This window comes from Suillus fuscotomentosus (genome assembly GCF_016647785.1).
Source record: "Suillus fuscotomentosus strain FC203 chromosome Unknown F5891scaffold_8, whole genome shotgun sequence".
Taxonomy (NCBI): Eukaryota; Fungi; Basidiomycota; class Agaricomycetes; order Boletales; family Suillaceae; genus Suillus; species Suillus fuscotomentosus.
The window spans coordinates 1,148,030-1,163,751 of record NW_024539520.1 but is presented as its reverse complement, the minus strand read 5'-3'; the positions used below and the strand labels follow the sequence as shown (position 1 = coordinate 1,163,751).

Genomic DNA, 15,722 nt, shown 5'->3' with positions numbered 1-15,722 from the left:
GAAATAAAGCCAGATTTGGTAGTTTAGTTATTTAACGAATATTATGACATGTAAACAACTTATCAGAGATTAAACCTTTGACAAATTAGGTAAGTATAATATTAGCACGCTGCATCCATGCATTGCCGCATGATGCAGATGCCATGACCGGTGACCCACTGGCAACGTTGTGTTGTGTACCCCATTTCACAAGCTCCATGACTAAAGGCCGCTCCCATTCCGGGGGCGGTGTTACTGTTTCCTTTTGTATAGCTGATCTCTTCGAGAAGGTGTGGTATGACAAATTATTTTTGCTTCGAAGCTGTGAATTGAAATACAATAGTACTAGTACCATACTAATACTGCCAGGGCTGTTCAATCGTTCAAAATTGCTCTGTGTCTCATACCCACCAGCAGTCAGCGCTAGTTTTTGACGGCTGGCAGGTGTACCTTTCATATCCCAGCCTCAACTAGACTCGTCGAGTAACTCGCAAATTCATGGCACAAGACAACGTCACGCCGGTAGATCCCTACTTGGTACAATTTGCACCAGACGACAAGGAAAATCCAAAGGTACCGCCGTCTATCTAAAACTTCGTCTTGCAAGCTCTAACAACTTTCGACAACCAACTTCAGAACTGGAGCAGACGGAAACGTTGGTACCTGACATATTTTGCGGGGTTATTGGGCTTTAATGCGTGAGTTCTTCCTCTTGAACGCTGCAACTCGACAAATGACATTAATGATGTAATTTAGCACGTTTGCTTCCTCGGCTCCTTCTGGCATTGCTACCCAACTTATGGCTCAGTTTAAGCTCTCTGAAGAGGTAGCTGCATTGACGATCTCAGTTTTTGTGGCGGGGTATTGTGTTGGTCCCCTTTTCTGGGGCCCACTATCGGAGCAGGTATACCAACTTTGCATTTCGGAACACCGTTTTGTTGACAAGTTATCAGTATGGCAGAAGGTTGATATTCCTTGTCACGTTTCCGGTATACGCTGTAAGTGGGGATCGCACTCTAAGCATTAAGACATTTGACACATACAACGCATCAGTGTTTCCAAGTTGGTTGTGCACTATCGAAGAACACGGCATCCATTATTATATTCCGTCTGCTCGGCGGTCTGTTCGCTGCCGCGCCGTTGACCAACAGCGGGTATGAGCTCAATTTGTTGATTCAACTTTTCTTGACCAATAGCCCTCAATAGAGCGCTGATATCAGACATGTATGTATAGATTAGCCCTCTCCTTGCTCTAGCTAAAAGTCTCGTAGCTGGGACGCAAAAACTCGAGGAAAAGCGTTGGCTCTATTTACTCTTGCACCTTTTGTTGGACCAGCCTTGTAAGCGGGCGCATCATTCACCTGATAAGAATGACTTACATGGAATTTTTTCCTAGTGGACCATTGGTTGGAGGCTACATTGCACAGTCTGGGACCCCATGGCCTTGGTTATTCTGGGTTCTCACCGCATTCGTAAGTCGCTTAACGAGGAACGAGCATATTCACCAACTTTCCATAGGCTACAGTGTGTTTTGTGTTCATCTACTTCACTCTACCGGAGACATATGCGTTAGTTGATACAATTGCCAATATATATCATGCTGACTTTGTACACTCAGTCCCATTGTCCTTCTGCATAAAGCGGAACAGCTTCGTTTGAAAACGGGGGATCACCGATATCATGCTCCTCTGGAGCTAGTCCAAGCAAAGCAGCTACACAAGCGACTTGAAGAGAGCCTCACCAGGCCTTTCAAAATTCTTATTTGTGAACCAATGCTCATCGCAGTCACCGCTTACATGAGTGTAAGCTCTCATCTCTTCCATCTACTTTGACTTGACTGTCGTGTAGTTCGTCTATGGATGTGTATACCTACTGTTCGAAGCATATCCTGTAGTGTTTACGGTGGGACACGGCTTTCAGCCAGGTATTTTGCTACGTTTAAGACTCAATTTGTGTTAATCTTTGCCTTAGGGGTGTTGGGGTTGACTTACTTACCTCTGGTCGCGGGTAGCATAACGGGCGTTTTTGGAGTGAGTCATGCATTTTTCGCTGTTCACCCTCATCTGACTTTCCTTAGTATCTCTTGATATTTCACCCTCAGTACGAGGCAGCGATGGATAAGCACAAAGCAGGACTGGTTTCTCCAGAGATACGTCTTAATCTGGCTATGTCTGGGGCGCCCCTATTCGCCATCACCTTCTTTTGGTTTGGGTAAAGCCCAATTGTTACCCAAATGGTCTTGTAAACTCACATTTCTTTGTAGATGGACATCTTATCCATCCATTTCATACTGGGCACCAATGATGGCAGGTGCTTTAATGGGACTCTCCTCAATTTGGATCTTTGTAAGAACTTTTTTTCATATCAATTTTCATACCTTAATGAGTCGATTGCGCTTTCTAGCTTGCATTATTCAACTATATCATCGGTACGATGAGAACTCTTTCTTTCCTCATCTACTCAGTTTTGTATAGACGTTTATCTTATTGCCGCTGCATCTGCCCTTGCTGCGAACACTGTTTTTAGAAGTGCTGCAGGCGCAGTGTTTCCTGTACGTCTCCTCTTTTGTTACACTGGCAGTTGGTACATGATTCTCTTGCAGTTATTTGCGTCGCAGATGTACACTGCCCTTGATCCACGATGGGCTTCAACTTTACTTGGCTGTATTGCCTGCTTGATGATTCCCATCCCTATTGTGCTGAAACGGTTTGCATCTGATTTTTCTTTGGAAAATCTGGTGATTAATTATCTTTTGAACACAGCTATGGTCCGATATTACGCGCCAGGTCTCGGTTTGCACCTGCGCTTGTTTAATATGAATGCACCGATTTTGCTCCCAAAGACGTTTCCATAGTGTTGTCGATGAAGTTTTTAATTTGATCAGTACATACGTTCCTAATGGACAGTCTAGCTGATAAGTAAGCTCTATTTTCTCTGTAAGAGTTTATTTCCCATGTGGCTTCTTTCGGTAGAATTATCCCACTTATACCTATTAGTAGAATAAAAGGACCTGTTAAGTTGAGCCGCGATGCTGTGAGTTAAATTTCCAAAACAACGTTCTGGGGAGCCCCTATATGGCGAATAGTTTATATCCGCTCTTTGAACGTGGCCGGCGGGAACGGAGGGCTGATGGGGGTACGAGGGCATTCGTGAATTGGGAGACGCGCAAGGACACCGGGGGTCCTGTATTGTTCTCCATGGAGTATATTCTTGACAGGGACAAAGTTACCTGGTCACTAGTACTTTGTTTGACTCCGTGACTTGACTCACTTTCAGCATGGGGATAGTCGCTGAAACCTTTGCCAATATACAGGGAAATCCGCGGTCCAATCTCTGAGCTCCCTGGTGATTTTTTCAAATTCATATCAGCACAGACTGTAGAACTGCGGCCGGCCACTCGTTTCCACCCAGGACTGGTGAGAAGCCTTACATATATACCATTACATGACAATATCTGGAGAGCATCTCCTTTCTATCTTCATCAGTGAAGGCAATACATAAAGGCCCTGCAATTGACGTAACGCACTCTAATGGACTCCTCGGTATAAGTGCTCTCCTTCTCGTCATCATGCCATCGGCTTCTGATGGTACCACGTTGATCGATGATATACTGACGATATACACACCGGAATGCAATCTTTGTTCGCTGAACATGAAGTCAATACGTGAAACGAGCAAGCAGGCTTCAAGAATAGCTTACCTGTGCAAAAAACGAAACGAAACACAAGAACGATGTCAGTCTGAACGCCGGAGTAAGCTTTGCATATATTTACTTCTGTTTTGACACATTCCCGTTTTCACTGGGTCTAACTTGAATGCATCATGATTCATGATCATATGGTCCGCCGCCGGGCCGTGCCACTTTCTTCAGTCTTTAATTATCTGAGTCAGAGGGTATGTCAAATGATTTCATCGCTACAATATTCGTACTAGCCTACTACCGTAGGAATACTCACACTTTTGTGTCTAGGTACTTTGCCACTCCGCTTTTTCAAGTGACCGTTGATCCGTTTAAGTTGGTCCGGCGGCGCCCTTGCAACCTGTCGCATAAAGTTTATGACGAGCTTTCACACTGGCTGTCATGCAGGGTGCATTTGGTAGCATGAATATGTCCTACCGAATGGCAGTATGGCGCTGACGCGCAGAACCTCCCAAAGATTTTGCGCTCTAGGGTCTTGAACTAGTCGGCTATCTTGCATATGGTACATCCCGGTCAATCAAGATGGGGGGCCAGATCGGTAGATCGGTCGACCGGTCAGGCCTAGGAATCAAATGTTTTGCCACAATCATGATGGCATTGGTGAGTCGCCATTAGCAACTTATCAGCCTAAAGAAGTGAACAGGCGTAGTTGTACAGCCCTGCTCGTAGCTACTACAATTACTTCGAGCTGCACCGCCGATGTTTTGTTCTTGAACCGTCGGTTAGCCACGATGCACACCAGCGCTTTCACACGAAGTGATACATTATTCGGCATACTTTTGACAATATTTCTGTTTGTCAAGTCAGATATCAAAACTACGTTAATTCCTATCGTAGGTCATTGATTCGTGGTGAAGTTGAGTACTGATCAATCCCACATCGTACCCTACTTGCAGACAATATTTAGTGTCAGTTCAGCTCCCCTTTGCACCCCACATCGCATTGTTCCAGTGGTTTGGTGGATATTTTTGCATCTCCTGCAGTTCGACACATCCAATCAAATACAAGATGTCGACGAAGATGCAAAAAACAAGCCCATTCGCCCATTGCCAGCCGGTCGAATCTCGCTGAGGCATGCCATCATTCTTCGCTGGGGCTTAGTCCCAGCTTGTTGGATCATATCCATCGTACACGGTGGTCCTGTGCTATTTTCTAGCGTGGCTCTCGTGCTGTTTACTATCTTATATAATGAATTACAAGCACACCGTCACTGGCTCACAAAGAACATTGTAACTGCTATAGGTTTTGCTTCGTTTGAAATAGGAGGAACGTTGATCGCAGGCGAGTGATTTATTTTCCGGTCTGATACATATTGACTGATGAATACTGAAGGCTGTGATGCGTCGCACATGGACGCTGCAGCATGTCTGTCTGTCGCGATAAGCACAGCGGTGTTTGCTACCACTATACATACCCAAGATTTCAAAGACGAGGAGGGAGACAGATTGACCGGCAGGATGACCTTACCGATCGTGTCACCGCGATTGGGTCGTGCCTCGATCTTACCACTTCTCGCATTTTGGTCGATTGCTGTCAGCTTCGTGTGGCAGTTGACTTGGGCTTACAGCATTCTGCTTCTATGCTTCTCTGTGCTGGTCGGCGTTCGGTTCTTATTATTGAGAAACAGAGCAGCGGACCAAACATCATTCCTTCTATACAACGTCAGTCCTAACTCATCCACGTATCGCCTCTGCGCTCAAATTTTTTCAGGTGTGGTTGTCGGCAGTGCACGTGTTGCCAGGCTATTGGCGATACCTCCAATATCAGGACCCTTTCCTCAAATAATGACATCCATGATTTCAATTATGAAACTTTCATTGACGACACTATGTAAAATATACTCTTTCCCGTCACTGTTTGGTTATATGCCGATGTCAGCTTATATAGTACGTACACTCCGAGCTATTCTCCTTAGCTTTATTGGCCCAGTTGTCCATTATTAGAATAGAATAGACCATGTTGTCTGGCGCCCAACTTTAGTTGGCTCATCATGTCTTGTTATAGTCGTCACCTCTCTGTCTATCATAATGTCCGTCCCCCCTAGCTACCCAGCATGACCACCCTGGAGGTCTTGTCGACCGTAAACGATTGCCTGTTCAATCAGCGCAGGCTGTAACATTAAAAGATAGCTGGCGGTAATTAAACAAGTGCATGTGTCCATCCCGTACTTACTGGTCTGTCAGCCTAGACTCGATATTCGCTCTCATGAGCTGTGCTGTCAACTCCAGTATCCAAAAAATCGCCGTAAATGGACATTACAATGCTCTTCCGGACTTCATACAGGCTCTAATTCGAAATTTTGGATGTCCAGACCGATGTACATTATTCATACACTACTCGATGAACTATTTGACTTGAGAATGAAGTTCACGTACTGTTCGAAGAGTTCTGGGGTTATGTGTGCTCGAGAAAAGCTTTCAGACAAAGGCTTCGTATCCTGTACGCTGAGTACACGATGCCTGCAGTGAGCTGCATTGGACAGCCATTGTTCGAAGAATGGCAGGAGATGCTTCGCCTTCAAGATCACTGTGCTATTTCGCACTGAGTCGAGCCATTTCTCGTTGGATACGAGAACTATAGAATTCCCTGATGCCTCAACCATCCATTGTAGGAAATCCGAGCTGGTGAGTTCTTTGAGACTATCGATGTGCCGCACCAAAAGGTTGATCACATCACTGTGAGGGTCCTTTAGTACGATATCCACCAAGATGGCTGATGCAACATCAATCGGCGTCCATGACAAGTTCTATAATGAGAATTAGATCATTAGTGGGGTATGGGGGTTATTTGAATGACGAACCGGAATCTGAGAGGGCATAAGCTTCAGAGAGAAACAAGCCTGAATGAAAATAGGAATATGTTCCATCACATTCCATGCGCCTAGCGTGGTATTGCCAGCAAGTTGTCCAGCACGCACAATCGTTACTGGTATATTTGCGGCTCGGGATGCATCAATTAGAACCCTTTCCGCAACATACTTCGATTGCGCATAACCCTGATCAAGTGGTAAGCTCGACGAGTTGAAAGTAACTTCAGGGATAGCATGTTCGGGCCCCGAGTAGTTCGCAACAGCAGAAACGCTGGAGATGAAAAAGACGCGTGGTGCCTTTGTGCGAACGCTAGAAGCAGATAGTTCGAGCATCGTATGTAGGGCACGGACATGGGGGTCGAGAAAATGTTCCAACTCGTGGTTGAAATTCACGTCCCATGCGCAATGAACGATGTGGGTAACGTCTCTATGGATCTGATACGCGTTGCAACTTATCAGGGCTAAAATTCCCAAGATTCGAGATACTGACCTTCTGAACAGTTTCTGAATCTAAACCAAAGTCGCTTTCTCCGAGACTCATAGACCAAGACTCGACCTTTGTGTCTCCTTTGCCTGACGCAGCTTCGTATCTTATTCGCTGAGTATGAGCACCCAACGAACGAGGATTCGCGCGGTCTAAGCAGTAAACAGCGTGGACTCCTTCCCTCCGTACGAGCTCTGACAAAATGTGGCTACCGAATGTGCCTGTTGATCCTGTGAGGAGCACAATCAGGCGATCGTCGTCTACATTGTCGGATGTGTGTTCCAAGTACGATAAACGCCTGGCTGGAGCAGGGTTCGGAAATGTCCACTTCTTGATGATCGCATCTATGTGTTCTGCGTTATTACGATGCCTGTTGTGCGATATTCTCCCAGTGATTACTTGATGCAGACTATCGATGGATGAATATTTGTAGACGATATTACGAGGTAATTCTGTGTCCCTAACGAGTTTCCAAAGTGGCGTTAGGTAGGCTGTAAAATTCGCTGCTGATAAGGAATCCATGCCTAGAAAGATATGAGCTAGCTGGCATGTAAAATGCAAGAATACCAACCACGGGAGAAAAGGTCATCTTCAACAGCAACCTCCACCCCAAGTACACGGGCTGCGATTGCCTGAATGTACAGTAGAACGCCCTTATAATCACCTTTTAATGGCAGAGGTCTAAAAGGAGACCCAGAGTCCAGGGCTGCATATGCTTCCTGGATCTCTTGAGAGTAAAGAGCAAGTGTCTCGTGGCGTCGGATGGTCCCTTTGTCTGTCAGAACGAAAGGTTTTTTCGGATCTCCAAGGATAACGAGAGCTTGTACGACGCGAGAATGCTTTGGAACAATGGAATTCATGTGTCGAATGGTTGACTGTAAGGATGTCGCAAAATCAGCATTGCTCCAGGATATGGCCTTGGGAAGGACAAGCAGCCCATTCTGCAAACGCCCTTCGCCAAATACAACCGCGCGTTCCACGAAGGAATTCTTGAGCACAAGTGACTCTATATCCAAGCTCAGAATTGCTACCTGACCTTTGAAAAGACCGTGAAACGCCCTACCAAGCTGTTCGTTGTCCGTCTTCTCTCCATTACAGAGCACAGTCTTGGAAAAGAGATATTAGCGTGCTACATTCCCTCAGAAAGCAACTACACTAACCACACTACTCATTCTTCCTGCGTGTTTCCAAAGCCCTGTGCAGTCATATTAATGAAGTAAATTGCGCGAGAATTATTGAGAATACCTTTTCTTGTTGGATGCTCCCGCCATAGGTCTCCAGAGCTGAAGCCAATAGGATTATGATGATTGACGAGGTCAGAAGACACAAAACGGCCTGGCTGGATAGTATGGTCAAAATAAGCCAGGTTAAACTTTTGAGAAGAAATACCTTGACAACTAAACGCCGCAGATCACTGGCATTTGGTACATCCACCAATGTTATCTCAGATGGATCGATGAATCGGACATAAGGCCAGTCGAGGGGATCGTCAGAGCTGATATCTGCCACAGTTAATTGTCCGGTCTCAGTGCTGTGTTCAGAGATCAGAAAAAAACGTCATCGATAGTTAGCAGAGGGCACTAACGTTCCAAAGGCCGAGATGATATTCACGCCATGACTTGCTAATCTGTTACCAACAGGCTCTTGCAGGGGTGCGCCAGCGAACAAAACCATATGTGTAGAGCCGAGTGTTTGTATTGCTCCTTCTCCCATCAAGGAGATCTGTTCAAGCAGGGACGGAGGGGTAACACAAATTGCACCATTGAAGCGGCTGAGAATATGACACAGTAATTCTCCTGTGCAAGGTCGCGTAGATTCGATGACTACCGGTATGCAGCCTGCGCCAATAGTGAACTTGGTTAAGCAAGTAAGCCCCACCGTCTGCAGATGCGCATGAGTAAACCGATGAGACCTCAATGGACGCATTTACATGAAACATAGGCATAGGGGTACACACTGCACGGCCCGGAAATGGTGTCAATCGCATGGTTTGGTCGTACCACTGTCTGTGAGTAATTGGTATCAGTTTAGGGTGTCCTGCAATATCTTGAAGGTTAGATTGACGTGGAGAGACGATATCGCATACCTGTTGATCCTGAAGTATGAAGATTATACGCGACCATATCTAGGTCTAGTAAGTCGTGGTCTTGATGGATGGGAGGGTAAGTGACGGGGGGTTGTAGAGTCGTCCCATTATCACTCTGTAGAGGAGTAATTTGAAGATTTGGGACTTGGCGTTGTACGAGATCGATGAGGTCGGGATGAGTAGCGTCAACGAAAAGACACTGAGAACCGGAGGCACGAACAAGGTGTATTACACCTTCAGGACTATTCTTGTCAGATATCAATGTCGGCTTGGAATGATCAGACTTTATTCGCAGGTAAGAAGAAAGTTTAGACACACAGTCCATCTGTTTATCAAGGCAGCGAGGAACCCCACAAAGAGATCATAGCCACTGCGCGCGAAGAAGCATACATTGACTAGTGGTGCTCCGCATCGCCTTCGTGGAAGGCCGGAATGCAAGAACCGTTGTGCAGTTGCGGTAGCGTCCTGGATCAAGTCTGCCCTCGTTCTATCAGAAATTGAGAGGGTTGAGTCACTATCAACCTTGACATTCCAACAAAACGTAGAAGCTGATTGATCGCTGCAAAATTGCACGAAACTGTCTGGCAAAGTACAGGCTGAGGAATTCATCAGTGTCTGAGGCGTGATTAGTAGGCGTCGTGAACTTCTGTCAAGCGGATGTGTTCTCGATACTAACGCTCTTGGAAAGAACTCGAGTCTCCAAGTAATTCAGTGACTTTGAAGGCGCGCACGTGTGAACCCCAGGCATTTTGAAAATAGAAAGTTGTGCCCGGTGTACTGCACTCGGAGTCCAGCCGCATCAGTATCAGATCACGGCGCCCTACATGACACCATTTTGTGGATCCTGTACTATGAGCGGTGATTGTACCGTTTAGTCGGCCCATATTGGGACATGCATATGTAATTGAAATTATTGAATGGGGTAGTATTATTACTCCGTCACCGTCACGGTGTATCTATACTAGCACTAGCCACTCTTTTCCCCGTCAGCGTTTAACAATGACACCCGCACAGCCTAGGTCCCGGTGGTGCGCCGGTGATATTTAGGCTGAATGTGATCATCAAGGTGCTTCAAAGTGCTTCAGTCTTTACTTCCGTTAACATGTATTCCAAGCTGATAGTTGGTTTTGCATGCTTGGCCGGTGCATTCGCCGTCTATTTGGGCCAAGTCATTCGCAAAAGACTCAGACAATGCGAACCAAAGGACATACACCAGCTCATACCATTACCTCCTGGTCCTAAAAAAATGCCAATCATAGGAAACCTCTTCGATATTCCATTAGTTGACATGGCAAAAGTATTCGCAGAGTGGAAAAGCTTGTATGGTTAGTTATCCAGACATTTCATACAAAGTATTCTCGGTAAACGTTCTTCTCATAGGCGACATCATCTATCTTGAGGCATTGCAACAACGGATCATGGTGTTGAACTCCTTCGAACATGCTAACGAACTTTTATCCAAGAAATCGTATTCCGATCGTCCGGTACCCATGATGTTAGGAGAGCTCATGGGCCTTGGCCAAGTAGGTGGTATTGGGATGCTGACGTTGTTGGTATTTTAACTTCGCTCTTGGTTGCGTGGCCTAGAGCTTTCCATTACTTCGATACTGCGCTGCGTGGAAACAACAGAGGAAGCTTGCTCATTTGGCTTTGAATGCTGGCGCAATCAAAGAATATAGCAAGCTGCAAACGGAGGCCGTCGTGTCGTTTTTGGACAGCCTCATCGAGAACCCAAGCGACTTCATATCTCAGCTTCGGTTGTAAGTGGTACACTTCATCATAGCGTATTTCAGCTCACAGAAGGTAATCCAAGGGCCGCGGGCCGCATTGTGTTGTCCATGACATATGGTGTCCCAGTCAAAAGCTCGGAGACGATGAATGTTTGTGCGCTTTACTTGGCCAACGATAGACTTTTATCTTACATTCTTATACCTCCCTTCTAGTTTATTACTGAACTGGAGATTATGATGGCCACCATAGGCAAAGGAATGATGCCAGGAGCATACGCTGTCGATATGTTTCCATGGCGTGAGTAAATCCCGTGAAATCATGTCCTCAGAGGAAGTGTTGATATGAAGCATCTGCATGATTCTAGTCAGATATATCCCTTCTTGGGTCCCCTTCAACAACATCCATGCTATTGCCACAGAAGGCCGCACGCGCCTTCTTCGCGTTGTCGGACTACCCTTTGAATATGCGAAGCAACAATTTTTGTCGCCTTCACCAACCGCATCCTTCACCGCTACTTGTCTTCAGGTAGAAGGCGCTGCCGACATGGAACATCACATACGGTGGGCTGCTGGTTCGATGTATGGGGGTGAGTTGAAGTCTTTTGACGTTCCGATTTGACATTGACTCTCATTAGCTGGTAGTGAAACGGCAAGATTTCGATACATTGATCATACATGTTGTTTTGACGTTTCGAGATGCAGACCATGGGCACAATCTTGGCTTTCATTCTTGCCATGGCCTTGTACCCTGATATTCAAACCAAGATAAAGATGGAGCTTGATCGCGTTGTTGGCCATGGGCAACTCCCGACATTGGATGATCGTTCACGCTTACCTTACGTGAATGCTGCCATCAAAGAAACGATGCGGTGGAATCCAGTGGTTCCTCTAAGTCTTCCTCATTTTACTAGCAAGGAAGACGTATACCAAGGTTCGCGCAATCCTTTGAATCAGCAGGCATCTGTTGAGTCATTTCTTCCAAGGGTTCCGCGTGCCTAAGGGAACAATTGTTTTTCCGAATGTTTGGTCAGCGTTATGCAACTTATGTAGATTCTACGGCGCACTCATTCCGTTTTATAGGGCGATGTCTAGGGACGACATCAGCGGAATTTCTCCCGACTGAATTTGCACCAGAGCGTTTTCTTGACGATTGCGTCGAAAGGACAGCATTGGACCCATATTCGTACGCTTTTGGATTTGGTAGGAGGTGTGTGGTGCAGTGGCGACACTAATCTGATGTTCTTATGTCTATCCGCTTCAAGGATATGTCCCGGCAGGTTTTTTGCGGACAACAGTGTATTTTTATTTGTGACTGGTCTCGTGTCCACCTTTGTCATATCTCCGACTAGTTGGATCGGACGGAAGGAACTCTCTTTTGAGGGCGCCGTTTAGACAGGGTATGATGAGGTCAGTTAGATCATGCACTACCTGGATGTTTTACTCACGACTAAATTGGCAAGGTTCCCTGAATCGTTTCATGTTTGTATACTTCCCCGTTCTGAGCAGCTCGCAGAAGAACTCCATGCCAGAGCTAGGGAGATGTCCAAGAATGGCAGTGAATGACGCAGTAACTTGTAGCGAGAGGAAGAGTGTATCCGTGTATCCTTATCTTGTACAAGCATCATAGTTATGAATCTTGGTCCGCGATATATTATAGTGTCCTCGTGTCTAGAAATACACGGGGCCTGAACTTAGAACTGATCAGTGTGCATGAAGCTGGCCTCAACTTAAGACACTTTGAATATCATCGACTTTAACGTCCTAAATAGAACAGTTCTGAAAAGATTGTTCAGGACGTATGCTTATAGGTACATGTGACTACGATTCCATTGTTATTGTACAACATAAACCAGCTGAGTTCAACTACTTCTCGTGGGACGCCTTGATGATGTCCGCAGCTAAGATCATGATAAGAGCGAGTAGTTTAAGAAAGAGTCGGAGCATACCTTGTTCTGCTAGGGCATATGCTACAGCTGGAATGACGATGTTAGGGTGTGTGATAAAGCAATAAACGATAAATTTACATTGGGTGTGGCTGCCAACATGGAGCGGGATGATCGACAAGTCGGCGACTCTGATATTGTGAGTGCCCCATACCTATAGGTCGATGGTTAAAACACGACACATGATTGTGTTTGAGTATTACCTTGAGTTGAGGATCGACGACGCCGTTCAATTCCTTCGGAAGCATGGAACATGAACCAGCAGTATCTAACATGTAATGATTAAGCACTGTTGTGTATGCAGACATGCGGAGAGAACTTACGAAAGGTCGTGTTGACATTGTTGCAAATCCATTCTAAATTCAGGTGAGTAACTTCACTTGAGGAATTGAATCATGACCGAACCTGCGATGGCGGCATCATCTTGACAATCTGGTCCGGGATGAATTTCTGGAATGCATGCGGTATGAGTCTGTTTCACAAGGTGTGAAAACAACGCCTACCTACGAGTCGGCCCTCTCCTTCTCCCTTCAAGGGAGGCGTCTGAGCCAACCTCCTGCAATACTTGACTAATTCAACCATGGTGTCTAGGTCTTAAATCGACAGGGTGTTAGAGTGGTGCGGATACGAGAAAAGTTTGCCCTACCGAATCTATTCTCAAAAACATGCGGGTCAATCGCAAGCGAATCTTTGGATGTAACATGCTATCAAATGCATTGGCGAAGAACTCAAGGATGAATTTGTTGCCTACTATGGTTCCACGAGAAAGCGGACAGTTGGTAGCAAAACAGAGTGAAACATGCTTCTTCGAGGCATCCCACCCCTGCGGGGGTGCTGCAATGCAACAAGCATCAAAATCAGCCCAAATACAACGACAAAAGTGATACATACGCTTTGCGGGTCCTGGAGCCAGTATGATTTCGAGACTAGGGACCTTCTCCCGAAGATGCTCTGCTTGTATTTTGTACTGCGCAGCGAGTCCTGCATCCTTCTCCTCAGTTTGCAAGGATGCGATTACTTTTGCATTGAGTTCGGGTGAGATATCAGCTAACGCAACGAACGCGACGTCGACAGTGTTGAGGTTCAAAGTGCCTTTGCCAGATGCACTAGTGATGCCCTGTCCAGCCGGTAAGATCCAATTGACTGTTGATCTGACTTACAACAGCTCTTTTTGCTTGCCAAGATTTGTGGCGAGAGAATCAAAGGTATTGACCTCCTGCTCGCCCACAAAGTGATCCGTCAACTCTGAAGTCAGGATGAGTCAGCGACCATACACTGGGTCGGTATTCTGCAACGCACCGAAGGTTACTCCGGTGTATAGATGTTCCTGAACATTCATTCCAACACCAGGGAGGTCGAGTTTCACATCAATACCGCCCGTCGAAGAACAGCAGGATCACCGATGCCAGACAATTCGAGTATCTAAGTAGAAAGTTATTCCATATCGAGGCGGTGACACATAAGATATTCAAACCTTTGGAGACATAATTGTACTGAGGAAGTATTATTTAGCTGCAGCACCTCAGATAGTAAAGAAGGGCTTACCCAGCCGTTAGGCACACTTCGCCAGCGACATTTGCCGTGTAGGTATTGTCGCTTTTGACAAATTTGACGCCAGTGGCGGTGATTGATCCATTGACTTTCGTTGTAATGATCTCGGTCACATAGGCATCAACGATGACCTGTAGGTTGGTACGGCCTGCGACTGGTTGATAATACATCTGAGCGATTGTGATAGATCGATGTCAACTTTGATTACAACTTCGAGGCACCCACGTTAGTAGCGTAAGATCGATGATGCGTTGATGGGTCCAAATTGGACAGAGAGGGGGATGTTCCGCGGATCTGAGTGAAGATTAGGTGGAAAAAGTCGTAAGCGAATAAAGTATTTACCTCCCCGGAGAACTGGATGCAAAACTCCTTTCAGAACGTACAAGTGTGTCATTACAACGAACTTACTGCATCTTGAATATTCGGGACATTGTGGGCCTCCATTGCCTGGTCAGCGATGTAAGATAGAATGTGACATCCTTAGAATACAAGCAATACCTTCCTAAAATCTGCCTCGAGGTTTGAAATAAGCGGAGGAAATGACGTGACGATGGGGCCTGAGATAAGTTGAGCAAGATTCATTATGCTATCAACGAAGCGACACACCCTGCTCCCCGTGAAGCTTTGTATCGTACGTCAAGACATCCGTGTTATGGTTCGGTTCCACAAACCTGGGAGGTGATTAGTGACGCAACCCTCAGCATATTGATATTGTTGACCTCTCAGATTTCTTGGAATATGCCTGAAATTTTTCCCAAGTCCAGCCATCGTTGCCAAGCGCACCCCATGCTGTTGGTGTGTTAAGGAGGTGTTGATGTAGGCAAATGAAGCTCGCCTTCAATGTGTTGGCGCGCTGGCTTATTCCAGAGGAGATTATTGATTGCGGAACTGCCTCCGAGTCCTTTCCCCCTGTAAACAAGAGCTATCAGTTAAAGTAGCGACGACTCTTCAGAGTCAAGCAGCACAAACTGACCTAGGCCAAGTGAATATTCTGTCTTTGGCGTGATGTTGTGTTTCCTTTGCGCTGGTTAGTTGCGATTATGAACCTACAGTCGGAGATACTGACAGTTTTAAAGCTCCAGTCGTATTCAGGTTTGCCCATAAACAACCAACGTTGTTGAGGTATCACTAGACTTGATGTCAGGGATAATTCACGAGTATTCTGACAGACTGACGTAGATTGGCATCATCGATATGAGCACTGCCTGCCTCCAAGACAAGGACCGAAGTCGATGGGTTTTCTGACAAACGTGTCGCTAAAACGAGACCAGTAGTCTAGGGGCTATCGGTCAGTTTTCAAGTTAAGAGCCGTGAATGCTCCTTCTTACTCCACCACCTGGAAGCAAGGTGAGTTACTCTACATCAGAAATTGATACAGAGCGTACCAATGATGATATAGTCGAAGACTTGTCCTTTGATTCCATCGACGGAGGTCAGCAT

The 15,722-nt window shown here is 46.0% G+C and overlaps 5 protein-coding genes across 5 annotated transcripts; 3 read left to right on the top strand and 2 right to left on the bottom strand.

Moving 5' to 3' along the window:
- The first annotated feature begins 293 nt into the window (after window positions 1-293).
- F5891DRAFT_1011140 (MFS general substrate transporter) lies at window positions 294-3,001 on the top strand. Its single transcript, XM_041360657.1, has 18 exons — window positions 294-552; window positions 616-677; window positions 736-883; window positions 933-977; window positions 1,033-1,133; window positions 1,186-1,203; window positions 1,251-1,319; window positions 1,376-1,451; window positions 1,498-1,547; window positions 1,598-1,781; window positions 1,828-1,903; window positions 1,951-2,009; window positions 2,057-2,190; window positions 2,243-2,324; window positions 2,383-2,407; window positions 2,454-2,530; window positions 2,582-2,685; window positions 2,742-3,001. Exons 1-18 carry the CDS (start codon window positions 478-480, stop codon window positions 2,791-2,793), a joined length of 1,437 nt encoding a protein of 478 aa, XP_041230724.1. The 5' UTR covers window positions 294-477; the 3' UTR covers window positions 2,794-3,001.
- Window positions 3,002-4,410: 1,409 nt separating this feature from the next.
- F5891DRAFT_1126319 (UbiA prenyltransferase family) lies at window positions 4,411-5,464 on the top strand (the record flags this gene model as incomplete). The annotated part of the gene is made up of 4 exons (XM_041364078.1): window positions 4,411-4,512; window positions 4,576-4,960; window positions 5,012-5,340; window positions 5,390-5,464. 4 exons carry the CDS (start codon window positions 4,411-4,413, stop codon window positions 5,462-5,464), a joined length of 891 nt encoding a protein of 296 aa, XP_041230723.1.
- A 352-nt stretch (window positions 5,465-5,816) lies between these two features.
- F5891DRAFT_1011128 (uncharacterized protein) lies at window positions 5,817-9,933 on the bottom strand. The gene is made up of 13 exons (XM_041360656.1): window positions 9,377-9,933; window positions 9,059-9,326; window positions 8,903-9,009; window positions 8,558-8,853; window positions 8,362-8,503; window positions 8,218-8,311; window positions 8,133-8,167; window positions 8,036-8,078; window positions 7,544-7,978; window positions 6,979-7,496; window positions 6,480-6,923; window positions 5,897-6,425; window positions 5,817-5,865 (listed from the first exon to the last, which is right to left on the bottom strand). The coding sequence occupies exons 1-12, from the start codon at window positions 9,665-9,667 to the stop codon at window positions 6,006-6,008; spliced, it is 3,093 nt and encodes a 1,030-aa protein (XP_041230722.1). The 5' UTR covers window positions 9,668-9,933; the 3' UTR covers window positions 5,817-5,865; window positions 5,897-6,005.
- Window positions 9,934-10,126: 193 nt separating this feature from the next.
- F5891DRAFT_1011124 (cytochrome P450) lies at window positions 10,127-12,485 on the top strand. Its single transcript, XM_041360655.1, has 12 exons — window positions 10,127-10,383; window positions 10,439-10,581; window positions 10,646-10,818; window positions 10,872-10,938; window positions 11,002-11,086; window positions 11,154-11,395; window positions 11,491-11,719; window positions 11,772-11,834; window positions 11,893-11,995; window positions 12,051-12,103; window positions 12,138-12,195; window positions 12,249-12,485. Exons 1-12 carry the CDS (start codon window positions 10,161-10,163, stop codon window positions 12,349-12,351), a joined length of 1,542 nt encoding a protein of 513 aa, XP_041230721.1. The 5' UTR covers window positions 10,127-10,160; the 3' UTR covers window positions 12,352-12,485.
- A 30-nt stretch (window positions 12,486-12,515) lies between these two features.
- F5891DRAFT_1255674 (alcohol oxidase) lies at window positions 12,516-15,722 on the bottom strand (the record flags this gene model as incomplete). The annotated part of the gene is made up of 25 exons (XM_041369997.1): window positions 12,516-12,686; window positions 12,735-12,761; window positions 12,813-12,885; window positions 12,935-12,999; window positions 13,055-13,087; window positions 13,137-13,181; window positions 13,235-13,324; window positions 13,378-13,435; window positions 13,483-13,565; window positions 13,623-13,837; window positions 13,892-13,976; window positions 14,031-14,058; window positions 14,106-14,153; window positions 14,206-14,224; window positions 14,277-14,452; window positions 14,508-14,576; window positions 14,625-14,636; window positions 14,691-14,729; window positions 14,781-14,839; window positions 14,889-14,953; window positions 15,002-15,191; window positions 15,333-15,410; window positions 15,458-15,557; window positions 15,611-15,618; window positions 15,668-15,722. 25 exons carry the CDS (start codon window positions 15,720-15,722, stop codon window positions 12,652-12,654), a joined length of 1,755 nt encoding a protein of 584 aa, XP_041230720.1. The 3' UTR covers window positions 12,516-12,651.

Coding starts and splice junctions, on each gene's coding strand:
- F5891DRAFT_1011140 (XM_041360657.1), top strand. CDS start 478: ATGGCACAAGACAACGTCACGCCGGTAGATCCCTACTTGGTACAATTT. Junction 978..1,032: donor TCACGTTTCCGGTATACGCT/GTAAGTGGGGAT, acceptor ACAACGCATCAG/TGTTTCCAAGTTGGTTGTGC. Junction 1,548..1,597: donor ACTCTACCGGAGACATATGC/GTTAGTTGATAC, acceptor TTGTACACTCAG/TCCCATTGTCCTTCTGCATA.
- F5891DRAFT_1011124 (XM_041360655.1), top strand. CDS start 10,161: ATGTATTCCAAGCTGATAGTTGGTTTTGCATGCTTGGCCGGTGCATTC. Junction 10,384..10,438: donor AGAGTGGAAAAGCTTGTATG/GTTAGTTATCCA, acceptor TTCTTCTCATAG/GCGACATCATCTATCTTGAG. Junction 12,104..12,137: donor TGTATTTTTATTTGTGACTG/GTCTCGTGTCCA, acceptor ATCTCCGACTAG/TTGGATCGGACGGAAGGAAC.
- F5891DRAFT_1011128 (XM_041360656.1), bottom strand. CDS start 9,667: ATGAATTCCTCAGCCTGTACTTTGCCAGACAGTTTCGTGCAATTTTGC. Junction 9,010..9,058: donor TCATACTTCAGGATCAACAG/GTATGCGATATC, acceptor AAGATATTGCAG/GACACCCTAAACTGATACCA. Junction 7,979..8,035: donor GACGGACAACGAACAGCTTG/GTAGGGCGTTTC, acceptor GCTTGGATATAG/AGTCACTTGTGCTCAAGAAT.